Genomic DNA, 25,552 nt, shown 5'->3' with positions numbered 1-25,552 from the left:
TGTAGTTTTCTCATCATCTCTCAGAGAGATTTTGACAAGATAGAAATGTTAACATTTCTTCAGATTCCCAAGTTTTGAAAAGGTGGAGGCGTCCCATCTTTGGAACCGATGGCTTGGTTGGCTCTTTCCGGGTTTAAGTGTTGTGGAGCAAGTAGAGTCGCTTTTGTGGTCATAAGAGGTTTAAAAAGAAGCCACCTCGTAATCAGAACTTTTGGGGGACGATCTCACGAAATTGGAACGCCCCGGTTTAGTTTTCCCCCCAACTAACATATAATTCACGATTGGACATGAATTACTGTATAGATAAAAAGGCGGGACCAACCACCTTTTCTGTCCAATGATAGCCCAGCTCCCCGGAAAGGCGTCTGATGCTCTGCGAAGGTCCGGTCTGCAACCAAAGCCCCTTTTTTCCGTTCCGCGCTGATCGTTACTGTTTTCAGCTTCGGTCGCCGTAATGTCGGTCCAGACCACCAAGAAGGAGTCCGAACTTTCCGGCCAGATCGAAGACTTCGTGATGCTTCTGAAAAGAGGCGGAAAGCTGCCGCGTTCAGGGGAGGTGGCCCGACGGACGGTGGGACTGCTGCGGAAGATCGTGGCGAACGGGCGCTGGGACAATGCTGGTGAGGAAGCGGGGTAGGCACAGGTTAATCATATGGCTTCGCAGGCTGCTGGATTCAGCCTCTTTGCCCCGGCTCGGCGTAAAACAGAAAGGGCGGCTAATTACTTTCCAAGACAGGAAAAGTGAAAATACTTCTTAAGTCTTAAATGAGTCGGTTTATTTCATTCCCCTCCGTAATAGGTTTCATCAGTGAAACAATCACTATTGTTTAAGCCTACTACACAGCATATAATTTTTCTTTCCATCTAGAACAGTGTTTCTCAACCTTGGCAACTTGAAGATATCCGGACTTCAACTCCCAGAATTCCCCAGCTGGCTTGATTTGAAGTCCGGACATCTTCAAGTTGCCAAGGTTGAGAAACACTGATCTAGAATATCCAGTTGTGATAGAAGTCTGCTCTGTAGAAAGGCTAATTGTAAAATCCCAACATTTTGTTTCTCCAGTTCCTAGATGACAAAATGTACCTGTCAAAATATTCTCAGGTATTTTGGAACTGAAGCTCTGAAGATGGAAGAGTTATAGGTGACTTCATTGGCATGGACACATCCATTTCTAAAGAGTTTCAAACTATGTGCCAATAACATCTTTTTTTTGCAGAGAGGAGGATGGTCATCTTAAGGCCATCCCAGGCATCTGATCCCTATATATTTTTGAATGAGCTTGCAAACTTTTCCGCTTTAGTTTAAGAAGAAAGTTAGGAAAAGGTAACGAAAGAAATGGTAAAATCTTAAAGCAAAGTATATTGAATTTAGTAGAATGCTATTATTCCCAGACAGTGAAGATAACAAAGGCAACTTATTCTTTTACCATCATAATGACCGCATAGAATAAATCTGCTTAAAATTTGTTTTAAAAATATGTTTAGCCTTTTGACATTTCCTACAAACACAGCTGATCTCCATGAAGTTTCTAGGAGATTGTTCATAGTTAGGAACCATTAATGTTATCTTATGTTAAAAGAAAAAAAAAACGGATATGGAAGTTTGTCAAAATGAAATAAAAGTACCTGAGAAGCATCTTGTGATAGATGCTGCCAGGCAAGATGAAGAAGTTATTGATAAGCAGAAAACTGGTTTGGATATTAAAATTCAGTTTAATCTGAACGTAGTCCTGCTTTCACTTAAAGATAGCCTCATAGTATGGAATGCTCCTGAATTCTTTGCTGCCCAGTGGGAAGGACTGCATGCTCATGATTACATTTAATACAGTAGATACAATTGGATTTAGCAGCAATTCTAAGTAGATTACCGTATGTAAAGTACTGCATGTAAAATACCACAGTACTACACTACTCTTGAAAAGAATATGGAATTTTTCAGTTACTACAACATATTACCTGAATATTGACATTCTTTCATTTGTCTCCTTGGCTCCATTCAAGATTAGGGTTCAATATTTAACAAACCATTTGTTACATTGAATCAATGAAGATATTAATTATTAATCTCTGGTTATTAAAATCTGCAGGAGAAAACTCTTTCAAAGATGTGTTGCTTTTACTTATATACGAGTAATATTTTCAGTACTATGATTGTATTGACTTGTAGTTTGTAGAAAAGATGTTAAGACTGTCATTTATAAAGTTTTACTTTGGTTTTTAGTTAATGTATTATAAATATTTTAAAAATATTGCTTGTAGTGATATTGTAACAGAGAAACGATATGAAAGTTAGCAGGCACAAAAGTTCAGTCTTCCATTGCATTTAGTCACATTCTCATTCGTCCGTCACATCTAGATAGCTGCCCATCTCACAAAAATGTGGCTGGACAGCGCACAATAAAAAAGTTTTTAAAAAGTAATATGAAAGAAAATCAACAATTTTTTAAAAATATAGTTTTTAAAAAGGCAAGGAGAGAATGACAGTTATTAACAATAGTGGAGTCATCTCAAAAACTCACCATTCCCTTGGGTCCCCCAAGTCTTTTGAGTGACTTTCAAAAGTTTAACAGAGATGGAATCAGCCTGACATCTCATTATGCCCCATAGTGTATAAACTTGACTTTAATTGGTTGATTAAAATTAGCAAGAATAGTGTCTGGTTTAAACAATTGAGTCATGGAAACTCTTATTTAAATAATTGCACACACATAATATCATGTAATTCTCCAAAAGTCCCAGGTTAAAGGTTAATGATAAAAGGTCCAGTTAACTGAGAAGATACAGAATGTAAATTAAGAAAGTACCAGTAATTAAGGGAAGAAGTAGATTGAACTCCAGATATATAATGAATTACCAGATGTATCTCCCTCTCATTTCAGGAGAGTTAATGAACTTGATTCGTAAGGAAGGTAAGAGAATGAGTGCAGCCCAACCATCTGAGACCACTGTAGGTAACATGGTGAGGCGAGTGTTGAAGATAATTCGTGAAGAATACAGCAGGTAAGTTTGCTTTAGCTTGTCTTATTTTCACTATTTTGGCATCTGTGTAACATTTTCTGTGTAACATTAATTTTGAAGAATGAAAATCAAACATATCCTTTATGTTTCCTAATATTTTCGACTTTGTGTGTTTGCTGACTTTGTGTGTTTGCTTGTAAGCTGTTAAACCGCCAAATTACTTAAGAATGCACTACTTCCATATGGTTCTTACTGTTTTCTTAAAGCTGTTTTCTTAAGTCCATTTTGTTTGCTCGATATTCTCTTACCGTTTAGTTTGAGCAATGTTCCTTCCAGAGACATGACTTTTAAAATTCTTAAATCTTTTGACGGGACTATATTACTCTGACAGTAAATAGTACAGACTTTCATTACATTTTCTCACTTTCCCTGGACATTTGTTCCACAGGCTCCGAGGACGTAGTGAAGAGAGTGACCAGCAAGAATCTCTGCACAAACTTCTGACCTCAGGAGGTCTCAGTGAAGATTTCAAAATCTGCTATCAGCCACTAAGGGCCAATATTATCGATGCTATTAGAGAGCTGTTACTTGAACTTGGTAAGAGAAGCTGATGGTAGAATAGAAGGAATTGGAAATTAGATAATTCCTGGTAAAATAAGATTTGTCCATTTACATCCTAAATTGCAGCATTAAGCTGCCTTCCAATCAGCAGGAAGATCTCTTCCATTTAAATGGGAATATTGTAGAGAGACTTCAGTGCAGAAGCAGTGTAGCCTGAACTGTGAACTGGACAATGCTAAGAAATAATTGCCTTGTATGGAACAACACTTACAGTAAATATTTTGCCTACGTAATTTGAAGAAATTAAGTAGGTTGTACATAATAACCTTTCCTCAAATTATAATTGCAAAGACAAATTAAGTTGTGCAATGTAATGTGCATGAATCTGTTAAAAATCAGCAGACTCTCACTTGATTTTAAATAAGATGTTGGCAAAGTGTAAAACAAAATACTAGCGTTCAAAATTTACATCATTTCCAAGAATGCTTATGAGTTCCAGATAGTCTTAGAAAATAAATTATGGAATTCTGGCCAGTTGGGAATTCTGGGAGTTGAAATTTATTCAGCTTAAAGTTGTTGAGATTGAAATATATTGATATAGAACAATCCAAAGGTAGGATGAGTGGGTATTAAGATGCTATGCATAGTTTGCATATCACAATATGTTTTAGGATTGGCCTTGCGCAATCAAATGAATTTTTAAAATGTGCAATACACCTAACAACTGTTCTTTAAAAAGTGTCAAAAATGGCCTATTCCTCCCCTATGCATTCTGTCAGCAAATATTTAGGTGGTCTTTTAAAAATGTCTTTGCAATGTTCTACTTTAGGCTTTTTCAACCAATTTTTATTACCATATTCCAGTTATTCATGAGTACTGATTCTGTCAATTGGGAATTCCAGAAAATGTAGACTTATTGGGGTACTCTGTTAAATAAATCTTTGTAACCATGTCAGTTAAAATCAATTAAAGTCAACTTAGAGATTTATGTACACAAAATTATGAAAAAAACATTGAGCAATGTCTTTCAGGCAAATTTGTTTCTCTTTTTTCTCATGACTAGGTTTTTCTTTTCTTTTCTTTTCTTTTGGCAGAGAGCACTACGGAAAATATTTCCACCCAAGCTTTGGAACACATCCACTCCAATGAGGTGATTATGACTATTGGTTATTCACGCACAGTGGAGGCTTTTCTGAAAGAGGCAGCACGTAAAAGGAAATTCCATGTCATTGTGGCTGAATGTGCACCCTTTTGCCAGGTAAGGGCTGGTTACGTGAGCACTTCTTTGCGATCGTTTGATGTTGATGCTTAACATGGCACATCATTTTAAATAAAAAAATATACGATGATAAAATGTGTAGACTTTGTGAAGGGGAAATGCAATCTTGATTACCCAATTAAAAATTACCCAGCCAGATATCTCACTGCATTTTCTTTCTTCTGCTGAATTTATTGGAATTGTTTGTGTGGCCTCGATTGATAATATACATTCAAGCAGCTTTAAAATGCATAGCTCACAATGTTTACTTGTTGTATCTCTCCAAATATTAATCTTCCCACATCTTTCTTTTTTTCTTGCAGGGCCATGAAATGGCTGTCAGTTTGTCTAAAGAGAATATAGAAACCACGGTCATGAGTGATGCAGCCATCTTTGCTGTTATGTCTCGAGTCAACAAGGTGGGTTTCTTGGGTTTGTCTCTTCGGAGTTGACATTTTTTCTTGTTACTGGTAAAATCATAGATTTTCATAGAGGAAGAACAAAAACCACATATGTATATTCTTGCACTGTTGTATTGTTATTGGTGACACAGTATCATACCAATTGTATCTTCACCTAATTTATTTTTATGGTAGTCTTTGACTTCTGACCAGTTGCTTAGCAACCATTCAGAGTTTCGATGGCCACACATACCTACCCCATACTCATGTGATTGCATTTGCGGCTCTTGTCAACCAACTCACATTTATTATTTCTTATTTGTGTAATTTAATTGAATTTATTTATTTATTTAGGGGTTTTTAAATATTGTGATTTTAATTGTTTTTATCCATCAACCCACCTCCTCCTTGTACACATCTTAGTATACGTCCTTGTTATATGTATGTCTTGTTCAGATATGTATTTTATATGTTTTATTGTACACCGCCCCGAGTCCTTCGGGAGAGGGTGCGGCTAAGAAATAAATATTTTTTATTATTATTATTATTATTATTATTATTATTATTATTATTATTATTATTATTATTATTATTATTATTATTATTACTATTATTATTATTACTGCAGTATCCCACAGTCATGTGACCACAATTTACCATGTTTTTTTTCTGGCAACCAACATTTAGATTGTGATGTAGGAAGAGAATAGTTATTAATCTTATGTAGATTAATTTGTTATGACAAACAGTTTTCATTGTTCACTTGTATTTTTGCAGGTTATCATCGGAACAAAAACCATTTTGGCCAATGGCGCATTAATAGCAGTCAGTGGAACTCACACTCTGGCGTTAGCAGCCAAACACCATTCTACCCCTCTCATTGTCTGTGCACCCATGTTCAAACTCACACCCCAGGCAAGTGCAGTGATTTTTGAACTGTATCTTTGGTTGAGAGAAATGCAAAAGTGCTACTGTGGCAATGTAAAAATGAATAAGAATGCACTGGAAAAATGGCATCCTGCTAGTGGTCTGCAAGCAAGCAGTGTACCTTTCAGAGAAGAATCTAAGTTCCTTTGTCACTGAAACAGTGAGCCCTGTGATGCATTTTTCTAACAAAATTTATGGCACACAGCAGGGATTCTCAAATAGTGGTTGTGATCTCCCCATCCCCCACCCCATCCCCACAAGTGGATAGCAATTTACAAGGTGGGACTGCTACTTTTAAAAGGCTGATCAGTCCTGTGAAGGCAAAGTAGGAGTGCTATCAAAACCTTCACGTTCAGCTGTGCAAATTGACAGAGCGCTTAAAGTGAGGAACAAAACCTTCGGTGAGTTCTGAGGAATGGCTAAATCTTTGGCTCTAACCATCGATCAAAACTGGGGGCAATCAAAATAGGTTTTTGAATTCACTTATTTTATTAGTTTTATTTACAGTAGGATTATAGAGAATTATTTCTAATTTCATGGGATTGTGGTGTAATTTAAGTTTGAGGTCCTCTAACGTGTGTTACAGAGCAAGGGAATATTGAGTACCGTAGTTGAGATTATGTCTAATCCATCTCTGTCTCTTGCTCTTCTCACTTTCAGTTTCTTAACGAAGAGGATTCATTCCACAAGTTTGTCTCTCCACAGGAAGTACTGCCTTTTACAGAAGGTAAATACTTTTGTTAATTAAGAGGTATGGAGAAATGAGTTAATTTTATCACTTAAGAGCCCATACAAATGTGGATCCTGGCCCTGTACAATTTTTCCAAGTGTGATCTTCTGCACATTGTGCAAAATTAGTTAGCTTCAAGCTAGAGGCACTTGCTTATAACTTGGACTTTTGGATGATTAATTTAGGATATGTAGCATCCAATCTTTTCTAATGAGAATTCTCATCACTCTGAACACTCTGGCAGCTGGACTACTGTACTACATAAACAAAGTAGCTAGGTGGAACCACCAGTGACCATGTTTTCATTGATGTTTATGCTCCAACACTTGTTGTTTCCTGCTGTAAATCAGTGGGTGGGAAAATACCTGTGCTAATCTGAGGGGCTGGTAGATAATACAATACAATACAATAGCAGAGTTGGAAGGGACCTTGGAGGTCTTCTAGTCCAACCCCCTGCCTAGGCAGGAAACCCTATACCATTTCAGACCAATGGCTATCCAACATCTTCAAGACTTCCAGTGTTGGGGCATTCACAGCTGTTCCACTGATTAATTGTTCTAACTGTCAGGAAATTTCTCCTCAGTTCTAAATTGCTTCTCTCCTTGATTAGTTTCCACCCATTGCTTCTTGTTCTACCCTCAGGTGCCTTGGAGAATAGTTGGATTCCCTCTTCTTTATGATATTTCATCTAGTCCCAGAGCCACAAGGGGAAATCTCCCCTCCCCCTAGCAATGCCTTGTTTTAAGACAGAATACCAGTGCACATAGATTTATGCATGTAACTAAGTTAGTTGAATGCATTTACACTGAAATCGGTAGGTCTTTAATGAGTTATAACTATTTTTCAGTGGTTTCAATTGACCTAAGTGCAAATAATTTATTCTAAATAATATGAGACTACATTGTTTTTTGCTCTGGGTAGACATATCTCTGGTCATCCCATCTGTCTTTTTGTGTTACTGGTCATTTTTCTATCATGTAAATCTTTTTCTTTCAGGAGAGATTCTATCAAAGGTCAATGTTTACTGTCCAGTTTTTGACTACGTTCCTCCAGAACTTATCACGCTCTTCATTTCAAACATTGGAGGCAATGCACCTTCTTATATCTATCGTCTTATGAGCGAACTTTATCATCCCGATGATCGTGAACTTTGAAACTTTGCGCTACGGGCTTAATTTATTCCAGAATAAATGGATGATATAACAAATACCAATATTTTCATTGGGAAATAAATAAAGTATGGAAAATGAAAGTGCTATCCTCAAAAGCATTTTTTTAGCTGTGCTTTCTCTGTTGGCATGAGACCTCCTTGTGTTCTAGGTATATTTCAACATCTATTAGTAATATCCCACAAAATTCTGAAGTCTTCATAAGCTGTTGCATACTAATTCAGGACTAGCCAACTTAATGTCCTCAAGGTACGTTGGATTTCAGTTCCCATCTCTGCCTTTATGGTCAATGATAAGGAATTGTGAGAACTGTAATTTAAAACATTTGGATATCAGAATTGCTTATTTTTGATCTCATGAAAGAAGGCATTGCTCTTAAATTGTTGAGAAATGTTTTCTATGATACATAGAAAAAGTTTCAAAAAGTAGATAGAATAGAAAACTAAATATAAAATGGAAGTTACATTGCTTTTTAACCTATTCTCACTTTGCTTTCAACTAAAGGTAATATATACCTCAAGAAAGTTAAAGTAATCAATACTGCATGTTAGCAATAGCAAAAAGATGGAAGACTGTTTTTAAATAGCAATTCATTAAAAAGTACAACCTGCACTAGAAATCAGAATCTAAATTTAGCTCCCTTTATGAATTTATACAAAACACCAGAACTATTGTTTAAGTCAGAGTTTTGCAAATATGTAAAACTATTTTGGTAAAAAAAGGCAAGGCTTCATTTTAAAAAAAAAACACTTTTTTAAAAAAATTACCGAACAGTTCCAGTGCAAATGAAATTACTCCATGTTCCCCAAGGGGACAAAATCTTTGATTCTGACTATCATATCGATGCTCCAAAGTATTAGACTCCTTTTCAAATACTGAATTTTCATCTTCCATAATACAAGGAGGTTCATAGTACAAAAACTAGTGTTTAAATAGCACCTGTATTCATAGAACTGCTGAGGCTTCAACGTTCACAGTAGATTCTTTTTCTTTTCCAAAAAGCTTCCAGGCTTTAACCATTTTTCTTAATTTGGCGAGATTAGGTTTTGGCTGTAGGGAAAAAAATGCCAATGGCTCATTGACAATAATTAATTAAGACAATAACCCAGACAATACTCTATTACTAATTGGCATTCGAATTAACACATTTTCAAATTTGTTGCATATTAGTTGGCATGAAATACCCCAGGGATCAAAAACTTGCAAACTGTGTATGCCCTTCCTAAGCCTTTCTGTGATTTCTCCAGAATTTACCCTTACATTTCTGCCTAGCCTGCAGGGTCCATAATGCAGTTTGCTGCTGAATTTTGATGGTAAACAACTGTGCAGTTTGAGCAACTATAAAGGAATCTTCTCCCAAAAATTAATTTCCCCAAACTAAAAAAAATATCCTTTGAAAATCTTGCCCTTTAACAATACAGCTACATCTATTCTGTAACAATAACTGCTGGGCAGATAGACAGAGAAATAGACATATCCAATTTAGATTATTTTAAAATGAGTACTATGTTCTGTTGCTAATGACAGTAGTTAGTGGCAATAACGGTACCAATATTGATAGATTATGTGCCATTAAGACAGTGCTGATTCTTAATAATTCTATGACTATCTGTCCTTAACCTGGTCCTTCAGGAATGGCACACCCATTGTTGCTATAACTAAGTCTATCCATCTGGATGTTGGTTACCCTGTTTTCTTTCCTTCCGCCTTTCTCAGCATTAAGAGACTTCTCTAGAGAACAAGGAATATATATAATGTGTTTGAAGCAGAATAATTTCAGCCTGTCATTTGTGCCTCAAGTGAGAACTCTGCATTCATTTGTTCAATGATGCTGCTTTTTCAAAATCCAACTTTTGTTTCTAAAAGAAGTTGCACGGAATGCCATTATTCAAATTATTCTGCTCTTTGTAGATGTAGACAATCCCATCATCTGAATAACTTTTCCAAGGAGTTTATTGCTGCTCTACTAAATGCTAGTCTGCAGCATTTTTTGGGCTGCTGTTAATTTATAGTTGATCATAAAATGCAAAAGCTCTCTTCAACATCTTCACTGTCAATTCTAAGTTATTGTACCTAATTTGGTCTTCTTTATATATAATTTTAGTCCCATTTTTTACTGTGTTCCTTGACTTTTATTACTAGAGCCGGGAGATCCTACATATTTTCAACTGTCCGACTAGGGTCATCAGCATAATGCAGATTATTTATGGTTTTTCCCTGCAATTTTAATACCATATTCATTTTTCCCCTGAATCCAGCTCCCTTAATATACATTCAGCATATTAGTGATTTCAATAATTATGATCATAGGATTGTCTTCAGGGGTTTCAACAGCATGAAAATGGCATATATGATGTGAAAAGGGGGGGGAGTTGGTCATCTATTTGCACTCATCATTTTGATTCTTTTGACCACTGCTGCAGGCATCCCTGATAACAAAAAAGAAAAAAAAAGAAAAGGAACAAAAGCTATGCTTTTGTTGTGCTTATAGTCTTGTTGCTTGCTGGCAGTGAACACCAATTATTATGAATAATGTGTTTGTTCCTTGTTCATTTTCAGTTTTTATTCCTTTGCAGGGATTATACAAAAAGAAGCAGTGTAGTCCCACATAAATACTTACATAAATAATAATTGTCCCAACTCTCAAATGAGGCCACAGTACTTTCACTATTATTCTTATTTATTTTTTTGTTCTGCACTATTGTGAACTAAGTAGCTCAGTTCTTAATTATGAGACTGCCAAAATTGTACTTTTATGGACATTTTCCTTAGTTAATTTTGCATGTAACGCCTGAATATTAGCGCATAATAGTCCCATTTTATAGTCTGCATAGGATAGGCATATAGTGTACAAAATACTACTCAGTGAATTAGCTTTTCATTTCTGGATATACCCAAATCCAGCTCAAAAGTTTTTTTATGAAATCAATCTTGACTGTTTCATGTACACTATTAAAAAAGATAAGGATATAGATAGATAGATAGATAGATAGATAGATAGATAGATAGATAGATAGATAGATAGATAGATGATAGATAGATAGATGATAGATAGATAGATAGATAGATAGATAGATAGACAGAGATAGATAGAGATAGATAGATGATAGATGATAGATAGATAGATAGATAGATAGATAGATAGATAGATAGATAGATAGATAGATAGATGATAGATGATAGATGATAGATGATAGATAGATAGATAGACATAGACATGAAGTACATTTTCTTTCCAATGGATATAATTTGTCAGGAGTCAGGATACAAGAACTTTGGGCAATATCATATTTTGACATTCTTTCAGTTCTTTCAGATTAAAAGAATAGGACAAAGTTCTTCAACTGATGCTAAATATCTTAGAATATTCAACTGCAACAAGGGATTTTATTCCTTTATTTATTTAAACAATTTATAGAAGCACTCATCTCACAGCTATTATTCTATTTTAGGCCTGTTGTAAATTAAACTGACACACAAGTAGTAGAGTAACAGTCAACACAATGTGCACTTTATGTGCTCTGTGCTTACCTGGTTTTCCTGCTGCAAATGATCCACATCTGCAAGAGGCAACATGGAAGGTCTCCCATGAGCACACTGGAAAGGCAGTTGACAACATGACAAAGAAGCCATAAGATGGCAACTTTCATCAAAAGTCAAGCTGTCGTTGAATTTAATAGCGCCTGAAAAGAAAGGCGAGTAGGAGAGTTTTGTGGTAAAATATTTATTTCCTCTTTTTAGTTTATTTTCCAAAACAACTTGTTTCCAAAAAAAGTATTCCTTCTTTTTTTCAAAATAACTGATTTTCCTCTTTTTTTGGTTTTTGTTTCTCTTTTCCTGTTTTCCCCCCCCCCAAAACAAATCAGGTAGTTATGAACATTCATTCAACAACTTTTCAAAGTTACGATGGTACTATGACCCTTGAGTTTACAAACATTGCAGCATCTCTGTAGTCACATGATCAAAATTCAGTTGCTTGGCAACTGGTATGTATGTACGATGGTTGCATAATCCCAGAGTCATGTTATTGTCATTTGTTATAATTACAGGGGGCTTCTGACAAGCAAAGTCAATGGAGGAAACCTAATTTGCTTATTGACCATCTGTCACTTAAAGATGATGGCCAAAAAAGTTGTAAAATCAAGACATGATTACCTGCTTAGTGATGGGCATTCCAATCCTAATTATGGTTGTAAATTAAGGACTACCTGTATGGGGGCAAAAGGGGGTGGGTTGTGGATAATAAAGGGTACTTACAATATGGATTTCAGATTGTTAATGATGAATTATAGGTCCAGATTCATTTGGAATTTTAGCTTTGATTTAATTTGAATTAATTTTGTCATAAGAAAATAGTGTTTTGTTTTGGGATTGTATGTTAAGGGGCCTTTGAAAGCTGGACGCTAGACACAACTAGAGCATAAAGAAAAGAATGGAGCAGAATTCTATAACAAAAGCTATTGAACATTTTTTTGAGCACATAGACAAACTTCTTGATAAAATGAACAGATGTTGTAATGAAGTTATAGAACAAGCTTTAACTGATAATTCTGAAATTATTTTGAAGGGAGATTTGTGATAAGCAGCGATATAGAGAAAGATATGGACATATAGTGCATACTGGATGATTGACATACATCTAAAGCATAGCCAATGTGAAAATTATGTCCCAAATTCTTCAGCAAGAAAAATAATGGATCCCTGCTGTTCCCTTTTACTGCTGACTTTTCAGTGATAGCATGTTTGCTTCAGAACAAAAAGGCGTGAAACAATCTTTGACTTACCATGGCAGGCCTGGGAAGCTAGCACTTTCAGAATGGTTAATGGTAATGTCCCTTGTGCCCCACCAGTTGTCTGTAGTAACTGAAAATAGGAGTATATTGGTTGATTATCTAAAACTGTTGAATGAAGAATGAAAAGTACTAGTAGTTAGATATAACGAGATGTACAAATTACAACCTGAAGCCTTTGAAAATCTTAGTTATAGGGCCAAAAGCTGCTGCTCCATTTTATTTTTTCATATGATAGAAGAAGAAAATAATATGGGAAGTATTTAATTAAACTGTACTTAATTGTATTTAATTTGAGTTTAATAACATGTACAATTTTAATATAATTACATTAAATTTATGAAGTTTGCCCAAATCTATCAACTTATTTCTAGCATGTTATTCAGAAACCCTTGAGGTAAAAAAGATTGCACATGTGTATTAAAGTCACTGTTCTGGAGTCATGTTTGACATCAGCAAACAGATGAATTTGACACAACTTTTTATTCCTAATGCTGGTTTTGCTATTGTCTTCCCCCTATAATTATTCACATTATAAAATGAGAATCAACTTCACAAACGGATTCACTGATTACTTTTTTAGTGAGGGTATATATAAATGCAAGTCCATTTCCGAAGCCTCACAACAAAATAATAATCCATGCCATGGTTTTTCAAGTCACTCATAGAAATTGCCTTTCAGGGCAAGTAAAGATGGATTCCCTAGTTAAATAATTTTATTAATCTATTCTGGAAAATCTTGCTCTCTGAATATGCACTTTTAAAATTAGATAATATTTTTAAAATATATTTTTTATACTAAGCAACATAATGTTCTTCGCTACCTATTTTGGCTACTGATAAAAACAGGAATCTACCAAAACTTTAAAATGTATAGATAGAAAATCAAATTTAGAACATCTTCTTATTTTAAATTTAATTAGCAAAACATTTCCATTTCATAGCATTCTTCAAAATAAATACACATATTATCTTCCAAAGACCTTACCTCCATTTGTTCTTGAATAAGCTCCTGAAAAAAATAAACAAAATATGATATCAGAGTTCAATTTCTGTTTTGTGTTCACAAAGAAATGTTATCCTCTAAAAAAAGATTATGAAATAATAATAACAGAAGTATCAGAATACAATGATATATACTTTATATTTCAAAAAGTACAAGCTCTCAGTGAATTTTTTGTAAAGCCACTATTATGAGAAACTGAGTATATTCTTTTTCCAAACAAACACAGTACAGTAAATGTTTGCCAATATACACATAAACCAGCTGGATGGAAAAATAGGTCATAGCTCGCTTCTTTATTGGATATAAAGTAAAGTAAAATATTAAATAACGGGCAGATAATTTTTTATGTAGTAGAAATTCCAAACTTTGTGCTGAACAGTGAATTAGGGCAAGCACCATATAATACCTACGTTCATATCTCACCTGCACAATTCTCTTAGTCACGGTATGCCTTCCACGGCGCAATTCATTAGCTTCTTTCTCCACAAAACACAGTGGCACTTTCCCAACAAGAATCTGAGAGAGATTGTTTTTGGGAAACAGCAATTCAAGGCCTAAATTCTCCAGATTTTTATGACAGCACCTGTAAAGTTAAACAAAAATTCTAAAGTGCAGCCTCAGATATTCTAGTTCTCTTTCAATGTTGAAACAGATGTGACAATTAATAAAGACCAATCACTTCTTGAGTCAAAGTTTGTGGACAATCTATTATAGACTGTTTACTCATTGATCAGTTCAGCAATAAAAGTATGTTATTTATTTTTTAGGATCTTATCAAATCCAGATTATATTTAATATAAAGAATATGTATTAATATAACAATTTCACAATAAAAGTCTAATCTGAAAGCCCATTATTATTATTACTATTACTATTACTATTATTATTATTATTATTATTATTATTATTATTATTATTATTATTATTATTATGCGCTGGTGACGTCTCGCCTGGACTACTGCAATGCCCTCTACATGGGGCTTCCCTTGGGACGCATCCGGAGACTGCAGCTAGTTCAGAACGCAGCCGCGTGGGTTATTATGGGAAGTACACGTTACTCCCACGTAACACCTCTCCTGCGCGAGCTGCACTGGCTACCTGTGGCCTTTCGGGTGCGTTTCAAGGTATTGATCACCATCTTTAAAGCGCTCCATGGCAGAGGACCTAGTTACCTGCAGGATCGCATCCTACCACACACGTCCCTGCGACCTATCCGCTCACACAGAGAGGGGCTCCTCCTGGTGCCGTCTGCTAGTCAATGCCAGCGGGCGACACCTAGGAGTAGATCCTTCTCTGTGATGGGCCCAACCCTCTGGAATGATCTCCCCCCAGACATTCGAACTACCACCGACCTCCGTTCCTTCCGGCAAAAGTTAAAGACTCACCTGTTTCAATCAGCTGGCCTGGCACTTTCTTAGTTTTACCTCCCAGGGATTTATTTTATTTTAGGGTTTGGGGTTTTAATTGTGACGTTTTAAGATTAGAATTATTTATTTCTTAGTACAGCCTATTTCCCCCTCCAAATGTATCTTAAATGTAGTTTAAATGTATTTAATTATTATGAATGATTTTATTATATTGACTGTACACCGCCCCGAGTCCCTTTTTGGGAGAGGGGCGGTCTAAAAATCTAAGAAATAAATAAATAAATTATTATTATTATTATTATTATTATTATTATTATTATTATTATTATTATTATTATTATTTTGAAGTAACAATCAATATGTTGGATGCTCTGAGTAGTACCAACCATAAGAGTCTTCTCTGATCCTCTGTTACTTCAATCTCCAGTGGGGGACACAAAGTGGAAGCCAATAATTTCTTCTTGCCCAGTGCTTCATGTTGCTTGTCATAGGAATCTAATAATAGAGCAACAAAACCATTGTTCATGATATTTTGAAGACAGTATATATTCACAAAGAAACTAATATTATTCTACCCACCAGCTGATGGGCAACCTATACTACAGAAGAAATATTATTTATCCTTGGCAGCAGTCTTGTTAATGTTACATTGTAACTGCCAATATTAACCAAGGCAATCCTAAGAGATATCAATTATTATAACATTTTATCAACAAATTATCAGCCCTGAAATAATAGAGCAAACTATCATAATTATAAATGACTCCATTTAAAACTTATAATATACATTTCTTACAACCCAGAGAGTTTTTCACATTCTTGGCCAATTATTGCTGCCAGGCCAGAGCCAGCAAGTTTTCTCTTGGACTCTTCACTTTAAGAAATTCATAGCTGTTGTTGATCTGGAGATCAATGAACTATTCTAAATTACAAGAATTGCTGTTATCTTTCATGACTATGAGCATATTCTTGTAAAGCTCAAAAATGTCATTCTCCGTGATAGATAAAATGGACATTATTCATATTCTACTAAAACATTTACAGAACCTCCAATAAGATCGATATAGGAATTCCTAATCATCAATGATAATTAAATTAACACCATACATTCATTCTTAATTATTAATGTATATTTGTACCTCAATAAATTTGATTTTTCAGCTTCCAGTTTATTTTATCAGCTATAAAATTATTTTCTTTGACCACCTGGAGCTATACCTGTGATAAGTTGCTCAAGACGGACACGTTCATGGGCTGCATGTTGATCCACAAGTACAAGAAGATTTCCATCTAGAGCCATAAAAACAGTGTCTTCTTCATCATCTTAACACATAATACCAGTTCTAAATTTAACCTCACTTTATCCTCAGCTTGTGAGGTAGGTTAGAATGTAGGACAGCAATTTGATCAAGCTTATATGAGAAGCTTTTCAAACAAATAAAAAAATGAATTAGAAATCTTTCAGTTCAACTTCTTTCTTCCCTTGAGAGAACAGAACAGTTGCAAGAAAATGTTTTGGAGCTCACCTAATTATATTATTTCAAGTAAGACTGAACCCTTGAATAAACATTACCAATGAAGTGGAATAATCAATATTGTTCTGCATTTCATCATAAGCCACTGTGTGCAGTTATTTTCCAGTTAATATTGTTTGAATAGATACACGTACATATAGGTGTTAGCAATTCAATAGCAGAATCTGTATAAAAGAGTTGCTACCAGTTAGGCAGAATAATCATTTAGTAAAGCATTATTATTAGATGTTCCAGTTTTGTTTTTTAAAAAACTATTCAATGAACAATTTGGGATGATTTAAAATGGTTAAAAAACAACACACACAATTTTGTTCAATTAATTTTTTTCTTGTAGTTATAGAATTATCTCATGTATAAATAAGTTTTACGAAAAGTTTTACATTTTATAGAAAGTTTTAAAAAAGCTTTTTTATAAGAAGAAATTGCATTTTACCTGCATGTTCATTCTCATCTTCCCTAGTGTTGATTAAACATGCAATAAATTTATTGTCCACTTGATTAAGGACCTATAAATTATTCAAAAATGATAAGTTTTTAAAAAACAGAATAATTCTAGAACATAAATGAAAAGACGTGATTTCATTAGTTTTTGACATTGTTAACATGGATCTATAAATTATTATTTGCTAACAGTAGCACTATTTTACCATAGATTGTTACAACCCAGAATAAATGTACATGTGTTCTCTTACAAGTGATAGTTGCAGTCTGCTATTTACCTGCAGAGAATCAATCATCTTTTTAGTGAACCGATAAGGATAGAGGATGTTATGTATTTTCACAGCAAGGGTATCTGCCTGCCCACTGCTAACATCCAGAGCAACCTGTAAGAGAAATAACCACTTCTTAGAATTGTTACCAGATAAGCAAATGGCAGACTAAAAAATCACATCCCCTTTTTAGTATCAGCATGTCTGATATGGGTATAAAGAACAAATAAAACTATAGTAGACTATGTTGTAATTAGGTTTTGTATAGTTTTGTCCTTTTAATACTGTAAGCTACCCAGTGTTACTTTGTAGTAAGGTGGGTTGTCAATAAATTAAATACAATAATAAATACATAAATGCTTCATAGTTGCAAATAAATGTAAATAAACAAACAAATACATAAATGCTACATAATACTACCTACCTCTGGACATTGAGCAAACACAGGATTGTCCCACTCTGAAAGTAAGCCCTGAAGAGATTCTTCTTGTGCATCTAAGGGAAAAGATATGTCATGATGGGATCAGGTACAATATGACTTTTTTTTTTTACAAAAACCTTACATTTTGTACTAAGCAGATTCTGAATCTTCCAATGTAGTGTACATTTTAGTATACAATACATGTACTCTGTTATTAAAAATGTTAGAAATCATTGCCTCCTCAATTTCAACTGGAAACATATTAATAAAGTAGCAGAACAATTGTTTAATATTTTGTAGCTGATAAAAGATCTGAAAAATTTAACCTGTTTCTAGAACAAAACAATTAAAGCAGGCTGGATCATTCTTTTTCCAATCACTGACACTGTTTACGTAGAACTGAACATTTCACATTATCCACAATATTGTAGTCCCATAGGTGCTTTTTCAGGAGATTTTCTTCTTTTTTCTTTGAAGATGTTTCACTTCTCATCCAAGAAACCTTTTCAGCTCTGACTGGATGGTGGGGAATGAAAGGATTTATGTTGCTTGCAGACAGTTGGTCATTTGCATCCTTTTAGAGGGCTGTTGAAGCACTTGGAGGTTTATTTGTGTCCTCAGAGTCACCTGAGTAATACTAATGGTTCCTGTAGTCTGCAATTTTTCTGGAAATCCATACTCCCACACCATTGGAACAAGGTGTTCATCCCAAATTGCGTAGCTAAAAGTCTGTAGAGATTCTCAGTCATCCAGATCAAAGAAAAAACAAGAAAGTCCAGTTGCTTCCTGAAAAAACACCTTCAGGACAAACATGACCTGGATGACTTGAGAATCTCTACAGACACAATCCTGCAGGTGATTTTGAATCTAGAAAAGCTATTTCCAGTTCTACACATCAGGTGATTCGTACAAATTTAACTGTTAATAGAGCTCAAATTGCACCACGTTTCTGTTGGGGCAGTTGCAGAATTAGTATTTTATGCCCTGGTAAACTCGGCCTACCTCTATAATCCTGACTTTCCAAACTCCTCTCTTTCTGTGCTTTTGGAAGGAAGGGCACAATAACTTCACTTCGAAAGGGATGGCACCTGCACTGAAATCCTAAATATTTAATAGGTTACTTCGATATGTATTCTTATAGTTACTTCTGTATATGCTTCTGCATGTTATTATAATCTCCAGTCATCCCATTTTATAAATTCACAGGGAAGTCATACTATAAACCTAAGCAGAATTACATCTTGATCAGTATCTTCAAATAGACAAATATGGGAAGTATGTGATATATACTTTTAGACATTAGTAAGGTTAGTAATGATATGATTCTCAAACAGTGTTATAGTCTTTCACAATAAGGCACTAGAAACCTAGTGAACATGTCAGGAAAGGAAATATCCTAAACAAGTAGAGCCAAAGATACTTTTCTTTCAACAGCAGATATGTTCTGCTTGAAAGTATATACTGAAGCAGAAATGTGAGGCTGTGGGGCCCACTATCAGAGTCTACTTCTTATGCTACTACTGAGCCTTACATTTAGACTCCATGCAGCTGCATGCAAATACAATAGTCAGGAAGATAATATACATTTTAAAAAGAACTAGGATTCAAGCAGTTTGAGAAATGCTGCAATAGAATTAAATTACCAAAACTGCATTGAATTCTGTGTTGTTTAACCTACACATAACTACTGTATGCAGAAGTTCCATTTAAGTACACTTCTAATTATGCAGGTAATTGGACTATCTTCTGTAACAATACCCATAATTTTTAAATAAAGTAATCTATACTGTTTATTGAAGAAGAAATGACAAATCAATTTTATTGAAGAAGAAATGACAAATCAACTTGCTGGAAACATTGTTCTAAACCAGGGCTGTCAAACTTGCAGCCCGCGGGTCAGATGTTTCACATGCTGGCAAAGCCCACACCCAGTTTAGTGAAGGGGGGGAAAGTCCTGATACGTCACGTAATGCTGCCGTGACTCCTTGAGTTTGACACCCTTGTTTTAAGCAATTCTTAAGTACAGAATGAAGCCAGATGATTCAAGAGAAAATCATTGTCTTCATTGCTAATTGAGCAATCAAATTTACAAGAGTTCTATAAATTCTTCAAAGTTGCAACAGTACTGAAAAAAGTGACATGATCGTCTTTCATATTCACAACTTTTGCAGCATCCCCATGATCATGTGATAAAGATTTGGACGCTTGGTAACTGGCATGTATTTATGATTGATGTGGTGCTCCAGGATCATGTGATCATCTTTTGAGACCTTCTAACAAGCAAAGTCAATGGGGAAGCCAGGATTAACAACTGTGGGACTAATTTAACAACTGCAGTGATTCACTTAACAGTGGTGGCAAGGAAAGTTGTAAAATGGGACAAGACTCACTTAACAACTGTTCTGCTTAGCACAAGAAATTTGGGGCTCCATTGTGATAAATTGAGAATATATATATGTTCTGTATGTTAAGTGACATAGAGCTGAGCAAGATTAAAGAGGCAGTTGATATAGAATTCAGGAATATATTTAGCTAGTTGGGCTAAATAAATAATCTTAGAAACAATAAAAGGAATTCTTCACCCTCTTTTATATTGAGTTAAATATGATGTAGTCTCTTGTATTGATTGGTTGATTGATTGATTTGCACATCTATTCCATTGCAATCTACCAGCATTCAATAGTTTACACAATATAAGAAATTATTAAAACATTGATAGTACATTTAAAATTACCACTAATAAATCTGAAAACCCATTAATAATATATCAACAAGACTAGTAAAAATAAATATATAAACATGACACCACACTACATAGGATTTCTTCTTCAATGCTTCTCATATTTTTCATCTAGTCCTAGGCTAATCTGCCATTTATGAAATAAACTATCAACTGACTTATCTGCTGTCTCTCTTAATTTAATTGTTTATGTCTGCTCTTTCCTGTGTTCCTTTCCTAGCCTTTCCATAATCTCTCACAGTGTATTGGAGAAGCTATGAATTATTAAGATTTAACTCCTGATACAGCCATTCCCTCCATAATGCAACGAAACAGTTGTACGCCATATACTTACCTTTCTCTATGACATTTACAGCTATTGTGCTTAGATCTTGAGTACAAGCTACCGAAGTTTCTTCAGGAGGAGCTCTATAGGAACTCAGCCCACTCATTTTGTTGATGAATACCATTTTGCCCAATGATACATCAAACTTATAAAACCACTCAGAGGGACTGAATTTTGGTTTCTCATTCATACTTGAATCTTCTGTGTTCTTTTCCATATTTTCAGGTACGTTTACACTTTGAAGCTCATTATATTTCGCAGCTTGCTTTGTGAATTCACCCACAATGCTTGCATCTTCACAAGAACTGTCAGTATCCACTTTGTTACACAGAATTGAGTGTCTATTTTGGGAGATTGTGTATTCTCCATCAGTGTCAATGAAACAATGACTGACAGTTCCTCTCACATCTGCTCTTGCACCCATGAAATTACCTTGTTTATCCGAGGCTGAAGCAAAACAATTACTTTCTTCCTCCTCCTCTCTTATGGAAGGACAATGTTGAGATTTTTTATAGGTACTTTGCAAATGAGTTTTAGATGTGAGATGCTGTATATTTTCATCTTTGGGGTCTGAACACACTTCAGTTTGAGCTGAAGATTTCTCTACGGGTTGCGTACTTATAACATCCTTATCACATTCTTTCATTCTTGACACTTTAGAGGCAAGTGTCCTTGTGCAATTAGATCCAGATAGAGATTTCCTTGCTTTTTGAGAATATTCTGTAATGGTATTTGTACTAAAAGCTTTTCTGATTGATAGATTTTCTTCTGGGGAATGTTGAGACTTTTCTAAGGGAAGGAGGCTATTACAGCCATTATTATTATTAGATTCAATATATTCTTTGGTTGGAGTTTCACAAATATTCTGTAGATCTGTTCTATTACCAGCCATAGATCCAGAACAGATTGGTGCTTCATCACTATTTCTTATTTCTGTATCTTTTATTGATGCATTCCTTTTTAAATTCCCGTAATATTTTCTGAACCTATCTAGTGATCCCAGTTTTGAATGGCAACTTAATTTTGTTGAATCACAATACTGAACCCTAACAGAAATGTCATTTATTTGCCTCCTGCTGTTTATATCATCTAGATGGATAACTGAATCTGCAGGCACCACAGGCATATATCCTTTCACATGTGATATTACAGAATGCACAGTACTATCTGCAGGAAGTGAGGCTGATGTATTCTTCTTTAGCCATTCCTTTGTATTTCGTGTATGTGTGATGTTGGTTTTTGTCATATTTTCTAGAGAACTTGGAATCTGCTCTGGAAATTCTAGCTGTTTTTCAAAGATATCCTTGGCACTTACTGGACCCAGTTTAGCCTGTCTGTTTAATAAATTACTAGATTGTATTGTTTTATATGATGGCTGATTTTGAGGTAAATATGCTGTAATGTTTTTGGAACCTGGTTTCAAAGGATCTTGTTCTACCATCAATCCTCTAGCAATATTTAAGTCAGTAAAGAATTCTCTGCCCTTTTTTTCCAACTTGCATTTTCCCATCATGCTATGTCCAAAAATATATTTACTTTTACATTCATCAATATCTTTTTCAATTTCAGTACATCCCATATTGTCTAAATCAGGGCTTCTTTCCTGGATTCCTGCATCTTGTTGACTATTTGCATCTTTCTTCCCATGGTTCTCAGTACAAAGCAAAGTATCAGAATGCTGGTCTGTTTCCGAAATCTTGTCTTGGATGCCAAGTTCTTCTGGCCATTTGGAGCTCATAACATCAATGTGTAATTCTGACTCTTCAGGGAATTTATTGAATTTTGGAAAGTCAGAAATAATGTCATTTTTATTGGGCAGAAGATACTTATCTTTATTACTTCTCAATTCATGAACAGATTCAAAACCAGTTACATCTGAGTAAACACCTACTTCTTTCACATTGTTAATAGGTTGTATATTATCTTGTATCTTCTTTGTCAGAGTTGCTTTCCTTCTAACAGATTTTGACTGCAGATTAAATGTTTCGTAAGATTCTACAATATTATCACAAGCTGACTTAAAGATCTCCTGAATATTCTTTTCTTTGGGGAGAGAAGATTGTAAAGCTGTTGGGTTACCCAAACAGAAATCATTATTTTTATTAAAGTCTGTAGTATCTTCACCACACAACTCAATAAATAGATGTTCTTGCTTTAAAAATGCCTTTACTCCTTCTTCAAGGCAGGTTAGGAGATCATTCCATCTGCGAAATTCTATTAAAGTTTTTGCAGGTTCCAAACATATATCATATTCATCATGCTGACACTTCACATTGATAATAAACACACCATGGAGTTCTGAGCCAGAACGATGGCGGACAGGACTTGAGAGCAAAGATCCAGTTTTTGTTTTACATATAACACTCTGTTTCCTCAACAGAAAAGCAACAAGCTTATGCAATTTTGTTTTTAATATCAATCTATTATTTATATACAAAAACTGAATATTCTTATTGTAATGTCCTTCTGAACTGATAAAGCCCATTATTTCAAATCCTGCAGACCTATAGTTTATTTCCCGTAATTTCTGAGATTTACTTCGACCATACATCTGAGAAAAACGTGTGCACATATCTTTTGTTTTGGGTAGCTGAAGCACCATTGAACAGGAAGCTTCATTCCGTAAAGAAAAAGAGACAGATGGATGAACAAGTGAAAGAGCTTCTACTTTATGCCTCAGCCTCTCAAATTCCAGTGTGAAATCCATGCACTTTCTCCTCACAGGTAACTGATGGTACAAATTGTATACAGTCACTGTTGTTCCAAGACTTGGCCTATTCAGTTCTGCTTCTGAGACTTCAAGACCTTTCCCATTGTGAAACAGTTTCAAGAAGGTTTTTGTTGTCCTACTTGTCCTGGATGATATTTCCAATATACTGGCCATACTTGCAATACTTGCCAAAGCCTCTCCACGGAAGCCGTAAAACTTCAGATTTTCTAAGTCTTCCAATGAATAACATTTACTAGTAAAGTATCTATTGCCTACATTGTTGAGGTCTTCTCTTCCCATCCCACAGCCATTGTCCACCACCTGGACCTTAAAGGTTTCCAAATCCACTCTAATAGCAATACATGTAGCTTTTGCATCTACGCTATTAAGGATAAGCTCTTCAACACAATGTCCGACTGAGTTAATGGCCACTCCAGAGCGCAAACTGGTTTGTACTTCTTCAGGCAAGCTTTTGATCATTGTAAGAGAAAAAATTGTCGAAATCTCGGTCTATTGGTTATGCATTGACACCAGCCTTTTCTGTAACTGTCCTGTTAAAAAAACAGAGAATCCAATGATCTTTTAATTTTTTAGCCAGATATTTCACAAATCCCTTAATATTTTCCAGAGTGTTTCCCATGCTCATTTTGTATTTTAATTAACAAAATCCAGTTCAATTTAGGAAAAAAATATTTCATTTAAGTTCAACCTAGATATGTTTAGCTAAGACTGCTTTTATTAAAAATTGCATGCAGGAATTATTAGCAGGGATGCTAACATTGCTCTCCCTGTGCTCGCCCCCTAAAATGGCTTTTTTCAGTCAAATCCTAATTCTCAGTTCCCATTAATAACTGATTCACTGAGTAGAGGAGAATCTGGACAATATATTTCTAAACTATAGCATGGAAAATATCAGGAAAAATGACTTGTGAGAGCTAACTTGGCGTTCTTTGATTAATGGAATTGTAATTTTTGCTGTGATGATATTACATTTACAAGTCAGTTGACAATAGTTAACACTCTTACATTCATTAACACCACTCATTTTCGGCTTCTATATTTAGCCTGTCACACACTGAGCTAAGGGCTCTCACAGGACTGTTGTGAAGATAAAAATGTGCTAAATCCCTTCCACATACGCTAATAGTTTGGAAGCTTGGACGAGTGGAAAGTACGGTAAGATGTAAAGCAAGTAAAAGGGCTTTATAATGTACATTTCGATAATGCTTGCACTGCCGAGACTATTTTAGCAATGGACAATAATGAAATAGGAAGAAGTCCCACCTTTCTGCCAGATTTAAGGAGGAACTTTTGGCTTCAAGATGACTGATGACATGCGAGAAAGAGGGAGGAAGGTAGCGTCGTCCACATCAAGAGATTTCTGTCGTTAGTTCCGTTTTTTCCTACCGCCTCTCCGCTGAAGAAACTACAAGAACTGCCTCCTTTCTTTCATCCCAGGTATAGTCAGAGCAGCCCCGTTTCTCTTCCGTGTTTTTTCCCCCGCCAGACAAAATCACCTCGGTGGGACTCGACCCAACTCTCATCTTCCGCCCCTTCAGTTGGCTTTATTGTCAATCACCCAAAAGCAGGTCGGTGCTGAGGAAGAAATTGGGCCTTCTCAAAGGGCTTATGTGAGAACTTCACTTCCCAGCGTACACCGAAATATTGCAATGCATTCTGGGAATTGTGGTTTTTTGTTGTCTTTATTTACAAGACGAATCGAAGTTTTCTGTTAGCACCTCCAAATCACTGTGTAATATAAATCCGAACTTGCTTCTGATCCGCGCTAGACCTCCTATAATCAACTATTCCTGAAGAATCTTGCCGCAATTAAACAGCTGCAGAATAAAAAAAAATCTTGAGCAAGGGAACAAGTAATGCAGAAAAAATGTTTAAATGTAGGTGGATACATATTTTCGGCTTAAACGAAAGTTTGAGCTGTAA

General features: G+C 35.2%; 2 protein-coding genes across 6 annotated transcripts; one reads left to right on the top strand and one right to left on the bottom strand.

Moving 5' to 3' along the window:
- Window positions 1–350: 350 nt before the first annotated feature.
- Window positions 351–8,087, top strand: EIF2B2 (eukaryotic translation initiation factor 2B subunit beta). Of its 2 annotated transcripts, none has more exons than XM_081935250.1 (8): window positions 351–620; window positions 2,880–3,000; window positions 3,407–3,555; window positions 4,614–4,777; window positions 5,101–5,196; window positions 5,956–6,093; window positions 6,766–6,832; window positions 7,832–8,087. In XM_081935250.1, the coding sequence occupies exons 1-8, from the start codon at window positions 455–457 to the stop codon at window positions 7,987–7,989; spliced, it is 1,059 nt and encodes a 352-aa protein (XP_081791376.1). In that variant the 5' UTR covers window positions 351–454; the 3' UTR covers window positions 7,990–8,087. The 2 variants fall into 2 exon arrangements, with proteins under 2 accessions (XP_081791376.1, XP_081791377.1); XM_081935251.1 differs by having other exon boundaries at window positions 478–633.
- Window positions 6,115–25,254, bottom strand: MLH3 (mutL homolog 3). Of its 4 annotated transcripts, XM_081935246.1 has the most exons (14): window positions 24,893–25,254; window positions 20,908–24,159; window positions 18,836–18,934; window positions 17,837–17,907; window positions 17,422–17,526; window positions 17,136–17,208; window positions 16,386–16,457; window positions 15,554–15,662; window positions 14,224–14,383; window positions 13,783–13,806; window positions 12,789–12,867; window positions 11,536–11,687; window positions 8,944–9,054; window positions 6,115–6,820 (listed from the first exon to the last, which is right to left on the bottom strand). In XM_081935246.1, exons 2-13 carry the CDS (start codon window positions 24,086–24,088, stop codon window positions 8,950–8,952), a joined length of 4,230 nt encoding a protein of 1,409 aa, XP_081791372.1. In that variant the 5' UTR covers window positions 24,089–24,159; window positions 24,893–25,254; the 3' UTR covers window positions 6,115–6,820; window positions 8,944–8,949. The 4 variants fall into 4 exon arrangements, with proteins under 4 accessions (XP_081791372.1, XP_081791373.1, XP_081791374.1 ...); XM_081935247.1 differs by lacking the exon at window positions 18,836–18,934 and having other exon boundaries at window positions 6,116–6,820; XM_081935248.1 differs by lacking the exon at window positions 18,836–18,934 and having other exon boundaries at window positions 6,116–6,820; window positions 21,331–24,159.
- Window positions 25,255–25,552: the final 298 nt, after the last annotated feature.

Source organism: Natrix helvetica (genome assembly GCF_964273705.1).
Source record: "Natrix helvetica genome assembly, chromosome: 1".
NCBI lineage: Eukaryota > Metazoa > Chordata > Lepidosauria > Squamata > Natricidae > Natrix > Natrix helvetica.
This window is presented reverse-complemented; position numbering and strand designations above follow the sequence as displayed.